The following is a 19,224-nucleotide window of genomic DNA, read 5'->3' on the forward strand; positions in this document are numbered from 1 at the left end:
TCCGTATGAAGGGTGGAGCAGCCGTTGTACTGTAAAAACGGGGACCTTAGAACTCATTTCTCAAAGTGGGTGGCAACATTTACGTTGTAGGTGTCTATGGGCTCTGATAACCGCTTCACACGTTATCGACGTCCACAAACCTAGTAATAAAAAAAACAAAACTTGAGAGGTGTAAAGGCACACCCGGATCGAACGAAGTTCCTTTCGATTTATTAGTGAAGGAATTGTAATAAAAAAAATTTTTTTTAAGTAATAATAATATTTTTATGTACAAAAAACCTGTATACATTCAACAAAAATTATCGTCGCGTCACGACACTGTTCAATGCGAAATAGAAAGACGAAACGAAAAACGAAAATAACTGGCTTGCTTTCTATGAGAGACAGAGAGAGAGACAGACAGAGAAACACGCGCACGCCGCACGGCTTACAACTATAGCAAAAAGTGTCGTTACAACTGTTGGTCTTAATTTTTTCCTTATTTTTTTTAAAAAGTTTTTTTAACATTCGCGAATTGCTTATTAACTGTATCTCTTTGTTCTATCTTATGTATGAGACTCTAGTCACAGTCACACACAGAGAGTCACAGTCCAGTTTATAGGTAACATGCCTTTAAATGCTTAGTCTGGCCATAAATACTGTTACAATTAAAAATAAACAAAATATTACATTTGAATTTGGAATCTGTCATTGATAAAAAAAAAAATCTCCCATTTCTTGGCCTGCACGGTTTGTGCGTCAGCCAGATTGATAAATGATTGCTCAGTTGCTGAGTTTTCTCATTTTGGCGCCAATACATTGTACAATATTTTGCGATATTAAAATGGAGTGGGGTTATAAAGAGAACCGAATCGCTGTGATTGCATTACACAAAGTAGATATGGAGCCAAATGCAATTTTTAAAACTCTCCATACGCTTGATATTAGTAAAATGTTTGTGTACCGGGCTAATAATAGGTGCAATGAGACCTCCTCTGTTGGTGACAGAAAAAGATCTGGCCGTCCACGTAGTGTTCGTACGAAAAAGCCCATCAAAGTAAGGGAAAGAATTCGAAGAAATCCATCCGAAAGCAAAATATTTTATATCGGGAGATGAAGATAGCACCTAGAACCATGTCGCGTATTTTAAAAGATGACTTAGGACTTGCAGCCTGTAAGAGACGTACTGGTTATTTCATAACTGATAATTTAAAAGAGAATAGGGTGGTAAAATCGAAACATCTACTGACGCGGTACGCAAAGGGAGGTCATAAAAAAATTGTTTACGGATGAGAAAATTTTTACAATTGAGCAACATTTTAACAAACAAAATGACCGTATTTATGCTCAAAGCTCTAAGGAAGCTTCCCAATTAGTCGGCTGAGTGCAACGTGGGCACTATCCGACTTCAGTGATGGTTTGGTGGGGTATTAGCTATGAAGGAGTGACTGAGCCATACTTTTGTGAAAAAGGTATCAAAGCATCGGCACAAGTGTATCAAGATACCATTCTTGAGAAGGTAGTGAAGCCCTTTAACAACACCATGTTCAATAATCAAGAATGGTCCTTCCAGCAAGACTCGGCGCCAGGTCATAAAGCTCGGTCTACGCAGTCTGGGTTTGAAAAGAACGTTTCGGACTTCATCAGAGCTGAAGACTGGCCGTCATCTCGTTCCGATCTTAATCCGCTGGATTATGATTTATGGTCAGTTTTAGAGAGTACGGCTTGCTCTAAACGCCATGATAATTTGGAGTCCCTAAAACAATCAATACGATTGGCAGTGAAAAATTTTCCCATGGAAAGAGTGCGTGCTTCTATTGATAGCTGGCCTCAACGTTTAAAGGACTGTGTTGCAGCTAATGGAGACCACTTCGAATAAGCTTTTTATACTTTTAATTGTTTTATATTTATGTATTAAGCTAACACACTGTAAAAGTAATAAATGTTATTTGCGATAGAAACTTTTTTTTCCTTTGTCTCAGTATTTATGGCAAATCTAGGTATACACTTGACAGATTTTAAGTATTGGTATCTCATGTCTATTAAATTAATATAACCCACTCCTAAGCATGTTGGCAATTTTCAAATATATTATAGAAACATGCTACTTGAGGACTCTCCGTCGAAGAAAAGGAATCCAAATGAATACCCACCTATTCAATATCTACATATAAAAACTCTATGTGCTCGATGTAGCTTTTTGATTTATTACAACTGGTCCATTGCAGTTACAAGAAATCTCCAATACTTTGCTAAGACCTTATTTCATTTTCTTCTTCCATCTTCTTTGCTCAAACACGCCACATCAATTTCATTCCGATCCATTTCACTATTCACAACAGCAGACTACTTCCAGTTGCACTTTAGGGTTAAACGAAAAGCTTGGCTGTATGGTATAATACTTTCGTCTACTAGATTAGAAAAACTTAACTATACTGTCAAATTTCAATTTGTCACTTATGAAAACTTCAAAACATATTGAATGGAACTATTTAATATTGAATTGTGTGGTACTAAAATTATTTAAATTTTATAATTCATCTATCAATATTTTCTAACCAAGTGGTTGATAAACATTCTTACAAATGGACTAGCCCATATACTTCTATTTTTTTCATATAAAAACAAGTAAACTGTCTACAAATCTTCCATGAAACAGCATGACATCTGTTTGTTTTGATTTTAATACTTTATTGTACTAATTAATTTTAATACATATCTGCAAAAACATTGCATGAAATAATGGAAAGTCGAGAGTGGAGAAATAACATTATCAGCAAGTTGCAAACAAGGAATAAATATGAAACAGCAGCATTTCAAGATATAATCAGTTTTCGTAAGTTACCTAACCTATTGCGAACTAGTGATCCTTTGTTTATTGTCAATTATCAACCGAGTATTTTGAAATTTTCAGAATAATTAATCTAATCCTATAATAAATTCATTTAATTTTATGCTAATCACTTTCAACACGAAAGTAAACATCTTAATAATGAATGGATGTGTAGATAAAATTTTAATTACCATAAATGTACGTATTTTTAAACGTGCGTCATTTTAATGATTATAACCATAAAGCGTACTTTGTAACTTCAAATAATTACACTGAGTGTGGTTAAAATATATTTCATAGTTTTGTTCCATCAAATAATTAGAGTATCTAAAATTACTTATCACAGCAGAGCATTTTTACTATACATAATACATTACATAGTTTTCACAATAACTTTAATGTTGATGTTAATCGGAAACCATTTAGTAATTCATTAGTAGCATAGCTAATAATGCTGTCTATATCAAAGTGTCCAAATTTAATTACTAGTCAAAGTCTGTATCAGAAAACTAAAAGATGTTTGTATATTGATTCTAGGTGGACTAGTGCCTGTTTCTTATAACTGTCTGCAATACATAAAAACATAACCCATAAATAATTCCAGCTCAAAATCATTGAATGAGCAGAAATTATAAATTTTTTAATTTATATATAGTTCAACTGTTAATTTGGAATACTCTGTTATATTTTTTATGATTGAAAAATATAAACAGCATAAAGAAAAAAAATAAGTCAAGTTCAAGATAATGTTTAAATGTCAAAAAATGATGTGCTCACACTCAATTTACAATACTTATGTTTCCAGAGAGTAGACTCTTTGACAATGTCAATACCTTAAAAAATGAAAATCTGCAGCTAACCTTATTAAATGAAAGGATTAGATTTTCAAGCACTGATGGGTCACCCAGCGGAGGTAAGATTTCGAAACTATAAATATAAAATTGCCATAAAGCTATAAGCAAACCTCTCACTGCTGCAGCTATTTGAAATTAGTTACGTCATGTGCCTTTAAATAGTTTGATTTTAATGTAATAAATATGTATTATATCCAGTAATGTTGATTAAAAATCTAGATCCCTGACATACACAAAAATTCTGACTGTCTACTAGAGCCCACAAGACCTATAATGTGTATAATCATCAAATTCAAATGTGCATTCAGTCTTAATTTCTTTAAAATAGAGCTGCAAATTGTAACAGAACAATTAAACAGATTAGCTTCCGCAATTAAAAAAGTGTACTAAATACAGTACAGTACAGTCATCCAATTTTTACAGCAAGTGCCAGCAATGAAAGGATACAGGCTATGGAGCAAAAAATTCTTGTACAACAGGAAGAGCTAACATCATTACACAGACGAAGGGGGGAGAATGCACAGCAAATAATGAGTCTCAATGAAAAAGTACATGACTTAGAGAAACAGCTTCAAGCAAAGGATGTGATGTAATAATCTTTTAATATATCAAATTAACAAAAATAATGTGATATCTTATAATTGTAAGAACTTACTTTACCATAGGCAGTGGCTGTACTCCTGGTATATTTTGTGCTTATGGCCCAAATGACCACTTACCATCAACAAGCTGCTCTCTCTTCTGTGTTCAACATTAATAAGAAGACTTGATTAATCTTCTTAATATATATAAATTACGTGTCACATTCTTTGTCTGCGATGGACACTTAAACTACTGAACCGGTTTTTAACTTTTTTTTTTAATATGTGTTTTGTTGCAGCCTAGGCCATAGGATGGTTTTTATTAATTAACAATAAAATGAATTGTTATGTTGATTATAGTTATTAATTGTAAGTTTCATAAGTCTAAAAAAGATGGCGCCTTAATTAACTTTTTACAGACAATTGTAATACTGTTTGACATTAATATCTCATAGATGGCGCTGTGTTAAAAATACCAACGTTTCACATAAACTTTAATTTAATGGTATAAACACCGCGTGTTGCTGAGGCTAAAGTTTATTAGAAATTTATTTCGTAGTAAATGTGAAACCCAATTGTTCTTACTTTGTGAATTTTTGGTATGAGCATAGGCGGCCACGTGCTATTTAGAACCAAAAACCTTAGCCACAGCAACGTGTGGCCGGGTTTGCTTGTAATTACTAACAGATTTTACATTAATTATGCTTGTTATATCACAGAATTTCCACGCAAGACTATTTTTATGTACACTTATGTATAAAATGCAAATGTGCATTTAATTTTTTAAAGTTCGTAGGTGTACTCATCTGTTAGTGAACTCAGTAATATTATTATATTTATATTGTTAATAACCGTTATGACACTTAAATTTGGAATATCATTTTTTAGAATTTCAGAAAACACAGCATTAATTGCTTCCTTACGAGCTGAAATACAAATGTATGAAACAAATATGTCAGAATTGCAAGGTTTAAACCAAGTGCTACGCGATGAACATCAAGCCTTACAGATAGCATTTGCATCTATTGAAGAAAAACTGAGGAAGGCCCAGGTAACTTAATTTGTCATTATTTAAATTCATGTTTTAAAAGAAACAAGATCTTTTGAAACGGTATATTATATAGTCTGAAATGTTGCCATTATACTAAGAAGTAGGTAGAATTTCCAGTGTTAGAATTAAATAGGCACATCGATGATTTCAGTATGTTTAGCAAATAACAAATTCCAAGTTTGTACTCTGAAATACCTTGAATAAAATTTTCTCTTAGTTTCTCTTTGAAATAAATTAACTTGTCAGACTTTTATGTCATCTTGGCCTAAAGGCTTTGTTGAAATCACGCATGCAAGTATTTTTTCTTTTCTTTTGAATTCTATAGTTATTCCATATTCACGAATAACTTCTATAATGAAAAAATAACATCGTGTAATCAAAATCTCACAATATAAATTGCAAAATTACTGGTGGTGATTGCATTGGGAGCCGCCGTCTGTTTCTGTCGCGAAACGATTTGAAGCATTCTCTGGGAATGTTGTATATGGGTTCTGGTAACCATTTAGCACCAAATTAATGTGTCGTAAGATCATTCATTCGTGTATGAATAAAAATATATTTTGCATAACACGCACTATACCGATTATTAGTGTTTATTATTCTTTTTTTTTCCTACTTAATCGTTGGTAGCCTAAAGGGCTACTCCAACTTCGTGCGGACTGGTAGGAGAGTTCACGGGCTCAACTTGAGAAAATTGCTAACACTAGCTCTAGCGAGAGCAATGCTTCGCTGAATCTACTACTGCATAGATTATACACTTAATATATTTGAGATAGATGCGCAACTCTCATTTTTATTTTTGCTTTAGTTAGAGCCCAGGACAGCAGGCGTCGCTGCTGTCGATTATTAATCTCCCTACCCCCCACCAGGTGGCTTTTTTAGTAATTTTAATATTTTTTATAATTAACTCTCTTTATGAAAAAATCTTATCGTTTAGAATCGCTGAAATTCCCGGTAGTACTTATGAAATATTAAAGAACGTTTGATTGTGTTCAGCATTCTAATCGATAAGACCTTTTCATACAGAGAGAAAACAGTTTTTTTAAATAAAAAGCTGTAATTCTCTGTAAGCTATTTAATTTCCCTATATTACAAACAATTTACTGTTAAAAGATAGTATGAACGTACAATTGTATAAAATTTCGAATAACAATAACTCCAATAATTACAAACATAGTAGACAATTTGAATTAAATTTAATAAATTTGTTTCTTAACTATAGCAGTTCTTGCTTAAAGTTGATCGTGACAGATCATGACCTTGTATGAAAATATTACATCTATAAACACTACCTATGCTTCGTCATACAATAATTGTCATTTATACTAGCATTGTAGAGATAATACACACACTAAAGTGAATACTAAATTATTCTTAGCATTCTTATAAACATTTAGAAATTTAAGAAACGATTAACCCACAATCATGTTCATAACATGTGACATTTTGTTCTGCACAAACGTTTTATTACATGATTTGAAAAACAAAAAATGTTTAAAAAATGTAATGATGATTTAAAGTACTCTTAAATATTGATAGTTTGTACTTAATGACGCTTATAGTAATCTTAGACATGATTACATTAGTTATACTTTTATTCCCTATCTAAATTATTTCTATTCTGACGTTTCTGATGCTTTAGCTTTGGTAATACTAGATGAAACAAACAGCAGATTGAAAGAAAATCATCTTAAAGTTAATTACATTCATTACAAACCATTAGTTTACATTTTGTTAAAAAAGAAACTGGTGTTCGTTACATGCAAATGAATTATAAACATACACATGCAAACATAAAATGTAAATTTATCTTTTAATCCAAATTAAATGTACACTAATATTACATCTAAATAATAGAAAGGGTTTCGAAAATTTTTATTGCACTCAACAGCAGACGAGCACGCAACCCGGCCCGTGATAAGTGGTCACCAGTGCTTATAAACTTCAGCAGTGCCATAGGGGTTGCTGTCTATCACTTAAGTTTTAATAAATTATTAATATACTCAGTCACAAGCATATTGATTTCACATAATGAAAATGTAAGAAACATAATCATGTTTGGGCATTTTCATTTATATCTGCTCATACAGAAAACACAACTTAGCAAATATATTCCACAGTAAATCTAAATAATTGCAAATAATGCTTTTAAAGACCGTTGACTTTTGATCATTAATTAAAATCATCTTCTCGTAGAATTTACAAAAGGTTATTTACAAAAATTTATATCAGTATTTTCATATATTACTAACTTACTAATTACAACTATTCAAACGTAATACTATAACTATAAGAACTAAACAACCTATTTTAAAACAAAATTGGCATCAATTTAGTTCTTATGAACTATTTCAATTATTAATTTATCAATTATAAACATATTTAAAAAAAATTAAGATCCCTTGAGAGTTCACGTTCCTTGCTGAATCAGTTTCTCTTCTGAAACGGAGAAACAAAGTATCTTAAGTATGTAACAAATATTGAAAAAATACGACCATGAAAAATTTAGTGTTAATGTAATCTTACTTACAAATTAATATATTACATAACACGTTCTGGTTCAAATATAGTGCATCAATATTTTCATGTTTCAGACATTTTAGTGCTCCTTATAATTTTTCCATAAAATTTTGTCATTATCAAACCTTTGTCTACAAAAATAAAAACATTATTTTATATTGGGTAGAAGGATGAACGTGGTCACAGGCCACTTGGTGTAACTTAGTTATCAAACACCAGGAAACAAAACGTGAATGCCATCATCTAACTTTGGATGTGAGATCAATTGTGCTGTATTTTATTTAAACAGGAAAGCATGACTGATTGATCATTCCAAAAAACTAGTTCGGGCCCACTTGACAATAAGCATATAATACGCTGAGTTGCAAAACATAAATACTTCCACCCACTCGAGACAATTTTATTATCTGAGGTGTGTGTGTGATAGTACGAGACTTAATACCGACTGTTTTGATCAAAACTTAACATATATGATAGCTAGGCAGCAGAAATAGGAAGGACCATTAGTTGGTGCTAATTCATTTAATTATATTATGAATAATAATTATGTTAGCAAATAATATACCGGGAAAATAGTGTCAACTCACCGTTATCAAGGCATCCGAAATAGCATTTCATTTTCGATCTTCGAGGCATGCTGATTTTTAATAATAAACATTCTGTAAGAAATGAAAATAGTTACACAGGCTTACGAAACGCTAACGAAGAAAAAAGTATTGGAGCCAAGTTATGTCTAAAGAGAATTCAAAACAGAGTTTCTCAATGTCTAATCGTCTAATATTCTCATAAAGCTAAAAGTTGCTCTAAATTAATACTACAACGTAAAATAACTCACACCAAGACCAAAAAAAAACGATTTAAAAAATTAAATCGTTACGACATTTTGAAAACTTTTTTTTTTTTTTGAGATTGTTTTACGGCCCTGGAATTTTGAAAACTTCAAAGCAGTGTTTCCACTTACGTTTTTTTTAACACATTTTACCCTAGTTTCTTTTGAATTTACCCTAAAATTTCCTAGACAACTTTCATAAATCCTTTATATGAGTCGACTATTATCAAAGCCGGCAATCTGACTTTTGGACAATGATTGGTAAATCAGAAAAACGAATTATTGACTTTATATTCCATTGGCAGTCACAAAACTCTTCGGAACGACATCTTAGATAAATAACAGGTTAACTATTAACCTTTATTTAATGCAGGTTTTGAACCGTATTCTTTGAAGGAGACGATTATATTCAAATAAATCTGTATTGACATATCAATAAATTTTTTTTGTCCAAATGCACAGATTGCCACCTTTGATAATAGACGACTCATATAGAAAGCGTAAATAAAATACAGAAAATAAACCACAGCATATTATTTAATGTAGGTATATATAATATAAACGCCCCCAGAAGATCATAGATCTATAGGATTAGAATTTTCAAGGAAGTCGACGCATTGCTTTTATATTCTTTTGCTGCACAACCTAACACTGTTCGGTTCTAAAATTGAGCAATTGTTTGCTGGCAAAGTTGGGAACTTTCTATGAAGCAAGCCGTTCAGGGTTTCATTAGAAAGCCTGTTTCTTTTGTCAGTTTTTAAATTTGAGAACACTGAATAATCTTTCCACCTCAGTCTTTGAAGAAGGAACTGCTAGCAAAAGTGAAATGACAATTACAAGGTTTTCGTAAATGAAATTACCATGATAATCTTTCATGGTACATGAAGTACCTGTATATTACAATACAAGTAAGTTCTGGTGACATCAACGAAAATAGGTAAATAAAAATTTGGCGGATTATACTTATTGGGATTCTGGGGAATCCCTAAGAAAAAGCAGTGGCTTAATCTATGATTTACTTTACTAGAGGGTTACTGTTGAATCAAACCTTTATAGTTTTTATACACAACTCTGTTTTATTCTTTTACTTGTCAACTCGACTTAATGTCATTCTCTCTCCATAAAATAAAATGTTCATTGTTTTACTTTAATTATCGTTTATTTTAAAATTCACAACAGTTACTAGTATAGGCTTTGCTTTTTACCCCGAAATATCCTAAATCCTGGTATTTTTTAAATTGTCTTTATCATCCAAAATATCAGCTATTTTTCCCTAAAAAAGGGAGAATTCCCTAAAAGTGGAAGCACTGCTTCAAAGTACGCTACATTTTTTATTGAGTCAGAACTCATATCTGCCATCTAGTGAGTTTATTAGATCATTAATGCCTAAAAGTTACAAAAATGACGTCGCCACAGGAGTAAGATGACGCTAGTTGTATGTTATTTTCCTTTGTATGGGAGTTGCACCCCCCTGCTACTACTGGATCAGAATCGCGACCCAATGAAAAGATCCAACGAGAATCTCTTTGGGTTGTGTCTATGAGCTAGTTTGTATGTCGAACTCTTCGTCGGAGTCGTCGACCGAAAACCTTATCAAACGTTACCGTTACAAAAACAAACGCAAGCAGTTAATATTAGTGCGACAGCCAGCCGCTAGATGGCATTATTCATAAAATTTGTACATAAACTGCAAAATACATATTTGGTTATTTGTCATGAATAAACAAATAAAATATCCATCTTGAATACAAATCATAAAATATATTTAGAAAAAACAAATTGTTATTGAGTATTGGTCAGTCTCTCACGATGAAATACCAAAACAACAGTACAAGCTATAATTTACTAGTTCTGCAGCTTCCAGAATTATGAATTACAAAAAATAATAAATCATAAGTATATACCGTTCATAATCATCATCATCAGTCTGTATCTCTCCACTGCTGGATGTAGGCCTCTCCCACAGTCCGCCACAATGAACGATCCTCTGCCTTCCGCATCTAATATGCCGTTCACTATTGTGGAACTTATATCAATTTATTATCTTTTCTGCTTCTTAATGAGCACTCTTGCCTCCCTGTATGTCAGCTGTTTAATTATCGTTAACACTAACGAAATTGTGAATATTTTTCGGTTTTCCTAAATACTTTATTCTTTCATCTAGTTCTAGGCACTTCTAAGAGCCAAGATGAATAAATAAAATCATATCGTAACTCAACGGTTGTTTGTGTAAGACGCTTTGGTAGGCTATTAAAAAATTAAAAAACAACCACTGCGTTTGATGCGTGCTATTGTTTATATTGAGTACAATATTCTTGGCATAGTTATGTTGCTTGTTAGTAGGAACAATTTATTCCAGTGGAACTTTAGATTTTTATAGCATCATTTTAAATTTGGCGTTCGTCCAAGCCGGGGCGAGGTTGACGTTTCATAATATTCAGTGTGTTATCTTTACTTTTAGTTATATAAATAAATTCAAATTTAATCCGAAATAAAACGACAAACGAAAATCTAAATTGACGAAAACACATACGATACTTTGCAAAAGCCATACGTACTAATTAGTTGCTGAGTGTCCGAAGTCACGCTAGACTATTTATTTAACGAAAATATTGTTACTTACTTAAATTAACGACCTCAAGTAATAACCCCTGTGGCTCGTAAATCGTAACACACTATATCTTTTACGGCACCTCACGTGATAAAAGTTTTGTATACGGAAAACTCATATAGCTATGTTACAAGTAACATCACTTACAGATTCAGTCGGTTAGAACGTTTCATGGAAGTGTGTCACTTGTTTCATATAAGCTTTAGCGTTGAGTTTAATTTTTTAAAAATTCAACGAAATTGTGAAATTAGTGAATTTAAATTTCAATTTGTCGTAATAAAATGCGGAAATCCTTTAAATCGGTAGACCATCCATTGACGTATATTTTGTGTGAATCATTTAAATTCATGTTCATTCAGTTTTAGTGTTTATTTTTGTTATTTTAGGACGAAAATCGATCACTGGTTGAAAGACTTATAAAGTATAAATCAAAAGATGCCGATAAAATGAACGAAGAAAATGAACATTATTTAAAGTAAGTAGTAATTGTAGTGTGAATTTATTTATCTGTGATTTGATAACTAAAATATTAAGCATGTTTTTTGCAGTTTCATAGGTCATGTTTTCATTCACTTGTCGTTGCCCACGCACATGTGATTGAATCCATAGTCATGTCAAATTTTAATCAACGATACCTTTGTGACTTCTTTTAAATATTTTCCGTAGGAAAGTTTGAATGCAATATTTTTGGGAATTTGGTAGCAATGTTTTCGTGGCTGGAAGTATTTTAGTTGCAATGAATCATAGTGAATGTCGCTGCTGTCTTAGATTTTATGTGCACTCGAAAAGAAACGACTTGTCTCATACAAAGTTCGATCTGGAGTACCAGTATTTTAGAAAGTTTATTTTGTATGGCACAAGTCGTTATAATAATTAACTGCACAAAAGTTGTGAATTTGTGTTGACATTTTGTAGAGGCCATAGAGTAAATACAGAGGGCGCTGTGTGTGCGACGCAGCTTCGATAGCTTGCAAAAGTACCCATGATATTTGTTTGCTTTTTTTTGTTTAATTTCTTCAACAGGTCAAGCAACCCTACCGCGTTTTTCTTCAACACATTCGGTAGAGTTAGTTTCGGGTGAGTTTGACATAACGTGAAAAGAGATGTGGTGGTTTGAAGGCATTGTGGCGTTCATATTGAACATTTTATACTTCTCCATAAAATGGCCCATTATATTTATGTCTTAACTGCACTCTGAAACTGACTCATAATATATTTTTCTTCTTTTATTATTTTTATTGTTATGAATGTACAGTAAAGGAACTTAATCTGGTTGATTTTCTTTCGGTGTTTATGACGTGTGTACATACCCTGGCACTTATATTATATTTAACTGGGATCTTTTCATTTTGTTGTTGTACAAACGTCCTTCTATCATTCTATTTACCTAAAACATTATAGCGTGTGATATGTGCATGAGTTTTGCCTGTGTAATATTAAAAAAAAAAATCTTCAGTTAATAAAGTATCGTGAATTCATGTTCTATTAATGTAAGTAATTAAACGCGGCTCATATACGTAGCAATCGTTTAATGAGCTGTGAGATTATTCGTTTGCGTCAACACGTGTGTAAAAATAGGTTCGTATGAATGAAAGATTTCGGTGTAGGTACCTACTATGATTGTGTTATTCGTCTATCACTAGAATAACTATCTAACCAAGTGCAAAACTGATATCAACCTTAATAATTCCATCATAAGGAATGTTTTGAGGTATTTTTGAATTGTAATTTAGTTGAGTACTGATCATTCATTGGTCTTTATTATAATTTCTTCTAGTATACTTGTTCTCAGCAGAAACTTGATTTATCACGCATTATGCATTCAATCGTTTTATTCTTAAAATTTATATATATTTTTTAATTCCATTATATTGCATGTCAACTGTATTATAGACTATGTTGCAGCGTTCATTGAAAGTATAATGATTTACTAAGTGAGAAAGGTAATGGCTTCAAAAAAATTAGGTCATGTTGGAGGTCAGGTCAGGTTGGAAAAAAATATTGGTGAAAATGCAATTTGATTATCATCATTCGATTTAAAATCAATTCTGGTCAATGGATACGTTTGGGTCGCGGTTGAATTTAACCAATGTAACAACAACCTTTTTTGCATGCTGTACAAAATTAATACTTTTTTTTTTTTAAATTACTCATTGATCAATTTACCTAAATTATATATTACATCGCTTGAACAATAATAGCTTTACGGTTCGAACAGTCGTAAATGTGGGAAGCCATGGATGCAGATTGTTGCGTTGTGAGGAAATAGAACATTTACGATGAAATGTAACATCGTAAAGAATACATAAATGTCGATAGAAGACACACGCGGGCTTCGTTAAATGTATTCTCCAAAGAAACTCTCGTACGTCATGATGGAATGTTTTTTTTTATTAATGTACTTTAAACTCGTAGTTATATCAGGGAACAACGCAGCAATTTGTACGAACTATAAGTCCTAAATAATTTCAAAAAACGTCGAAGAAAATCCACAGTGATGGATCCATTGATTTCAGAAAGAAAAGCGATAAGCTACGGAAGGAATTGGAAGAGGCCGCAAGGGAGGGCGGAAGTCGAAGCAGTGGCGGCTCGGCGGGAAGCACAGACGACAAGATAATGGATTCCTTGCCTTACTATGCGACGGCGCTGCCCTCCAAAGTTGCTATTCGATTTGTAAGAATGTTTTTTTGTTAATTAAAAATGTGTTCACGTTTTCTTATTATTGTTACGCGGTGGGGTTCGGCATAAATAAATGTTCCACCAAAGTACAATTTAAAACTGTATTTAACACTTAGAACACTCGCTCACATGCACATCTCTGCAACGCTTTTATAGTCGATACGACATTTCTAGAATCGTCGAGTACATTCGAAGTGAGTTTCCGCTATCTGACAATAGAGGGCGTTATACTTCTCGAGTCTTCTAGATGTTACTAGATCCTTCGATATTCGTTGGGCTATTCGGCGATAGATGGCGTTACTCTTACCAGCGTAACATTATTTCACTGGCGTCGATATGCAGATGTGCTTACCGACCACCTAATGTTAAGCAGTTACTAAAGATCACAGACATCACAACAAGCATAATCTAGTCGTGATATAATGTCAAAGTTTGGATGTAACTGTAAGGACACTGTTTCACCTTGAAACTAGAATGCATAAATACTTGACAGTGGGAACAGGCAAATTGGTAGTGGGTACCAGTAAATGCCCAGGTCTAATTCTAAGACGCATATATGTATGTACTATTTTTGAGTCCAAAAACATTGTACAATAAAAAAATTATTATAGATCAGAACGAAATAAAACATTATTACTACTTATTTACGAATATTTTTAAAAACATGCTTATGATGTTAAAAATATACCTGAAATTGAAAATTTTCTTTGAGTTCAGGATACACGGCTAGTTTATAATATATCGAATAATAAAGTATGTATTAAATTAAATTTAAAAAAAAAACTTAAACAAATTGATTGATTTTAGGACGCACACGACGGAGAAGTGTATGCCGTAAAATGGAGTCCGACAGATCGACTGGTGGCGACCGGCGGCGCGGACAGAAAAGTAAAGTTATGGGATGTTTCGAAAAGTGAGTGAAATAGCGTTTTAATAATATATCTAAAATAAAAAAGGAATTTTTGATACTATATTCATTGTTGTCGGGTTCGTGAATATCAAATATCTTTGAAGTCGTCGTGGCCTAAGGGATAAGACGTCCGGTGCATTCGTGTTGAGCGATGCACCGAAGCTCGAATCCCAGGCGGGTACCAATTTTTCTAATGAATTACGTACTCAACAAAATATGTTCACGATAGACTTCCACGGCGAAGGAATAACATCGCGTAGTAAAAATGAAACCCGCAAAATTATAATTTGCATAATTACTGGTAGTAGGACCTCTTGTGAGTCTGCGCGGGTAGGTACCACCGCCCTGCCTATTTCTGTCGTGAAGCAGTAATGCGTTTCGGTCAAAAGGGTAGGGCAGCCGCTGTAACTATACTGAGATCTTTAGAACTAATATCTCAAGGTGGGTAGCGCATTTACGTTGTAGATGTTTATGGGCTCCAGTAACCACTTAGCACCAGGTGGGCTGTGAGCTCGTCCATCCATCTAAGCAAGAAATAAAAAATCTAAATTTCCAATTTCGCAGCTATAGCCGAGCGCTATGACTCGTCCTTGTTCTAAAGACGTTTGAAAAGAGTCGTTACGTTGCTACGTTGTGGTAGCGTGTATTTTAAGCCCATACGCGTAACACCAATCTGCCTATTCCTGCCATGAGTGCTATCAGTGTGCTTAGTGCGAGTTTTTTAACGTTCTCGATAGCGTAAAAGTTAACTCAGTTGAAACGTTTGCCTACGTTTGCCTCGAGGGGTGCTGTTCCAACTGTACGTATGCGCAACGTTATACATACAAACTTGAGTTAACTTTTACGCTATCGAGAACGTTAAAAAACTCGCACTAAGCACCCAGTTCCAGTTTGAAGATTGGTACAGCCTTTATAGTTGACACCTGGATCTCATGTCTCGAGGTGAGTAGCACAATAAAATTATTGTAATGCTTATGGGCCGTAACTAGTTCACCGGATGGTTCGTAAACACATTCGACCATCGAAACTAAAAAAAAGTAATCCAAAAATATGTACAGAATATTTTATGTATTCGACAAAGACAAAATTTAAAATAATTAATGTTAATATTTGGAAAAGGCAATTTGTCAAACAAACCTAACATTAAACGGTCAATATTTCACTGCAGAATGATTCGGAACATTGAAATAAAAAAAAATTTATGACGTGAAACTTTTTAGTAAATTTTCACTGCATCTCTTGACTACAAGCCACTTGTTTTTTTTTTTTTATTGCTTAGATGGGTGGACGAGCTCACAGCCCATCTGGTGTTAAGTGGTTACTGGAGCCCATAGACATCTACAACGTAAATGCGCCGCCCATCTTGAGATATAAGTTCTAAGGTCTCAGTATAGTTACAGCGGCTACCCCGCCCTTCAAACCGAAACGCATTATTGCTTCACGGCAGAAATAGGCAGAGCGGCGGTACCTACCCGTGCGGACTCACAAGAGGTCCTACCACCAGTGATTACGCAAATTATAATTTTGCGGGTTTTTTTACTTTTATTACACGATGTTATTCCTTCACCGTGGAAGTAAATCGTGAACATTTGTTAAGTACGTATTTCATTAGAAAAATTGGTACCCGCCTGCAGGATTCGAACACCGGTGCATCGCAACAACGAATGCACCGGACGTCTTATCCTTTAGGCCACGACGACTTCATTAAGCAATCAAGGTTTAAATTGAATTTAAATATCTTAAGCCGAAGTGGAAATCAAAATTCATAAATATATGTACACCGATATACACCCTATTACAATTTTGTTAAGACTCAAGTTTTTTAAGATATGTATATGAATGAGTATCTAATGGCAGTGACGTCATCGAGCATTATGTTTATATTGTAGTAGTAAATAATAACCGTAAATATCAATATGAATTGGTGCTAAAGCTAAAATAGTAATACCTAAATGACTGAAAAAAAAAAAAAAAACACGCGGACTAATCTAAATCGGCTGCATACAACTTTTCAATTCACGCCTTCCTTACAGGTATTGTTGAAAACAAGGGTACATTAGTTGGTTCGAATGCGGGTGTCATGTCGGTGGACTTTGATTCCACGGGCGCGTACATTGTGGGCGCCTCCAATGACTTCGCGAGTCGCGTATGGACGGTCGCCGATCAGAGGTTAAGGGTAAGTTGCACTTGAATCAGAAAATTACGTTGATATTTTATTATTAAAATAAAGGAAGAAGATATTACATATTAGCTTCTAGCAACGTTCAAGATAAATGTTTAATTTTCAAAGTGATTTTCAACATCAGCAATTTTAGTCAGCTGCTGACTCTCGCTTAGGACTATTAAACAACAACATCTTGGAAACGAGTTCATTTCAGAGCGGAGTCATACATGGCAAAAAGGATTTGTAGACGCATTTTGTCAATTCGGCTCATTTATAGGATCATTCGCTGCTATGGTCCTAGAGATAGCTGGACAAAATCACTCGATGCCTCAAACCACTACGAATTACTTATCATATATAATCGATTAAAACGATTAATCGATTTTTCAATACCTACAAGATAATATCAATCGGTACCAATATCAGAATTCTAAAATGCATAAAAAGTGTCCTACGATACTTTTGTCATTTACTGCAATGTAAATACATTGTAGCAGGCTGGTAACAACAGAGGTACATACGTACAATTAAAACAAAAACTAACAACGTAATGTTAATTGACTCAAATCATCTCATATAACATTCGAGTCGTTATTAAATTCACAAAGGAAATCAATGATTTTTCGTGTTATTGGTTCTCCAATAATAAAATAAGAGATTACATAAAAAAATGTGGCTTTCATCAGACCGCTGCTTTTCAGTACCTGACAGGAATATGCGAACAAGAATGTTGATTGATATTTCGTGAGCATCGTCGGGTTAAGATCTAATCAGTGACCGAAAGATGACAGGTCTAGGTCATAACTAAAGAGTATTGGACTAAATTCGTTATGTTTATACATAGCAGAACTAATTAGGCTTAGCTTAAAAAAATTGCGTTTGGTGTTCCACTTACGTTGAGCATGATAGTTCAAGTATAATTAATGTTACATTTAGCACCAGCCTGTCTCTTTCTGCCGTAAAGCAGTTATATGTTCTAGCTTGACGTTGGACCAGATCGTATAAAAAAAACGAAACTTCAATGTCATTTCAAAACAAATGGCTTTCACATTTTGACATCCAATTAAACATGGCTTGGAAAAATATAGATCATAATGTATTTTTTTTTATGAAGAACCTATTGATTTTCCTATGATTCCCTTATTTGGTATATATTTAAATTTAATTTATGTAAACATTGTCGACCTAAAGATGTTATTAAAGTAACATTTTCATATAGCATCTATTGTGAAAATTACGGAGTTCGGATGTGATAGTAAAATATTTTGATGTAAAAAAAATTGTTGCTTAATAATCGATAAATTTCAGAAACAGTGGTCGCCTATGAACTGTTAAACGTTTATCAAAACTGCAGTCTAATAATAAGTTAGTTGAACAATAATGGTGTACGTCAGTTTGGATGTTAGTATTGAGCTCGGAAGGCGGGGTCACGAACACGATCATCTATTAACGGATTGTTAGTCCGCGTCTGCGCTTCGTGATCCCTCGCTGATCACTTCCGACATTGCACTTTGATACCGATTCTTCATTTTTGATTTGTATAGGTATAACAGCATTAAGCCGGCCAGGCAATTTGTTTAAGTATACATTATAAATCTGAATTGTTTACGAGGACAACCACAATAATTTATCGTTGGACACAGTAGTTTAATAAAGGCCGAACAGATTAACTTAATTTTATACGTACTAGCTTGATTTTCATCATAAATTTCGTGTCAGTCAGGCCTCAACTTGACTATCTTCTATTTGTTCCGAGATCGTTGATCGTCTAAGAGAATCTTGTACCTCTTTACCTGACATAAATCGCAAGAATGAGATAGATATATTTATATCGTGGAACTCAAGACCTTTATCTAATTATGGGAAGACATAATTCACATTACACTTTATATGCTAGCCGTAAAGTACTCTAAAGGTATATTACCCTTTCGCCCACCCATATTGCGGAAGTTTTAGTGCGAAAATAAATGAGTGCTTGCTTTCTCATCAAACCCTTATTCAAACACACGAGTCAGCACGAACGTCAACAAATTATCGAGTACGCCCACTCGTTTACTGACCGAGTATTCGATCGCGTATCGAATTGAATCCAATACTTTTACATTGTATACCATTATAGTTGCATATTTATTAATGTAACATACGTACTTAGATTTATTGCTCAATTAATATTGCTTAAAGAATATACGGTGATATTTTATTGCACCGATTAA

At 33.5% G+C, this 19,224-nt stretch overlaps 1 protein-coding gene and 1 long non-coding RNA gene across 3 annotated transcripts in view; one reads left to right on the forward strand and one right to left on the reverse strand.

Moving 5' to 3' along the window:
• Positions 1-2,434: 2,434 nt before the first annotated feature.
• The window catches only part of Atg16 (Autophagy-related 16), a 160,015-nt gene continuing 143,225 nt past the window's right edge, over positions 2,435-19,224 (forward strand). The window contains exons 1-9 of one of the 2 annotated variants that reach the window (XM_089728279.1): positions 2,435-2,815; positions 3,618-3,725; positions 4,090-4,255; positions 5,136-5,298; positions 11,645-11,733; positions 12,282-12,335; positions 13,775-13,931; positions 14,745-14,850; positions 16,881-17,023. In XM_089728279.1, the coding sequence (XP_089584405.1) occupies positions 2,722-2,815; positions 3,618-3,725; positions 4,090-4,255; positions 5,136-5,298; positions 11,645-11,733; positions 12,282-12,335; positions 13,775-13,931; positions 14,745-14,850; positions 16,881-17,023 (1,080 nt within the window). In that variant the 5' untranslated portion in view covers positions 2,435-2,721. The remainder of the gene's footprint in view (positions 2,816-3,617; positions 3,726-4,089; positions 4,256-5,135; positions 5,299-11,644; positions 11,734-12,281; positions 12,336-13,774; positions 13,932-14,744; positions 14,851-16,880; positions 17,024-19,224) is intronic. The other variant, XM_089728280.1, reaches the window with a different exon arrangement.
• LOC149502814 (uncharacterized) lies at positions 6,359-10,117 on the reverse strand. Its single transcript, XR_016323249.1, has 3 exons — positions 8,406-10,117; positions 7,829-7,949; positions 6,359-7,737 (listed from the first exon to the last, which is right to left on the reverse strand). It is a non-coding gene; the product is annotated as an uncharacterized LOC149502814 (long non-coding RNA).

Source organism: Bombyx mandarina, chromosome 06, assembly GCF_030267445.1.
Source record: "Bombyx mandarina strain Sakado chromosome 06, ASM3026744v2".
Classification (NCBI taxonomy): domain Eukaryota; kingdom Metazoa; phylum Arthropoda; class Insecta; order Lepidoptera; family Bombycidae; genus Bombyx; species Bombyx mandarina.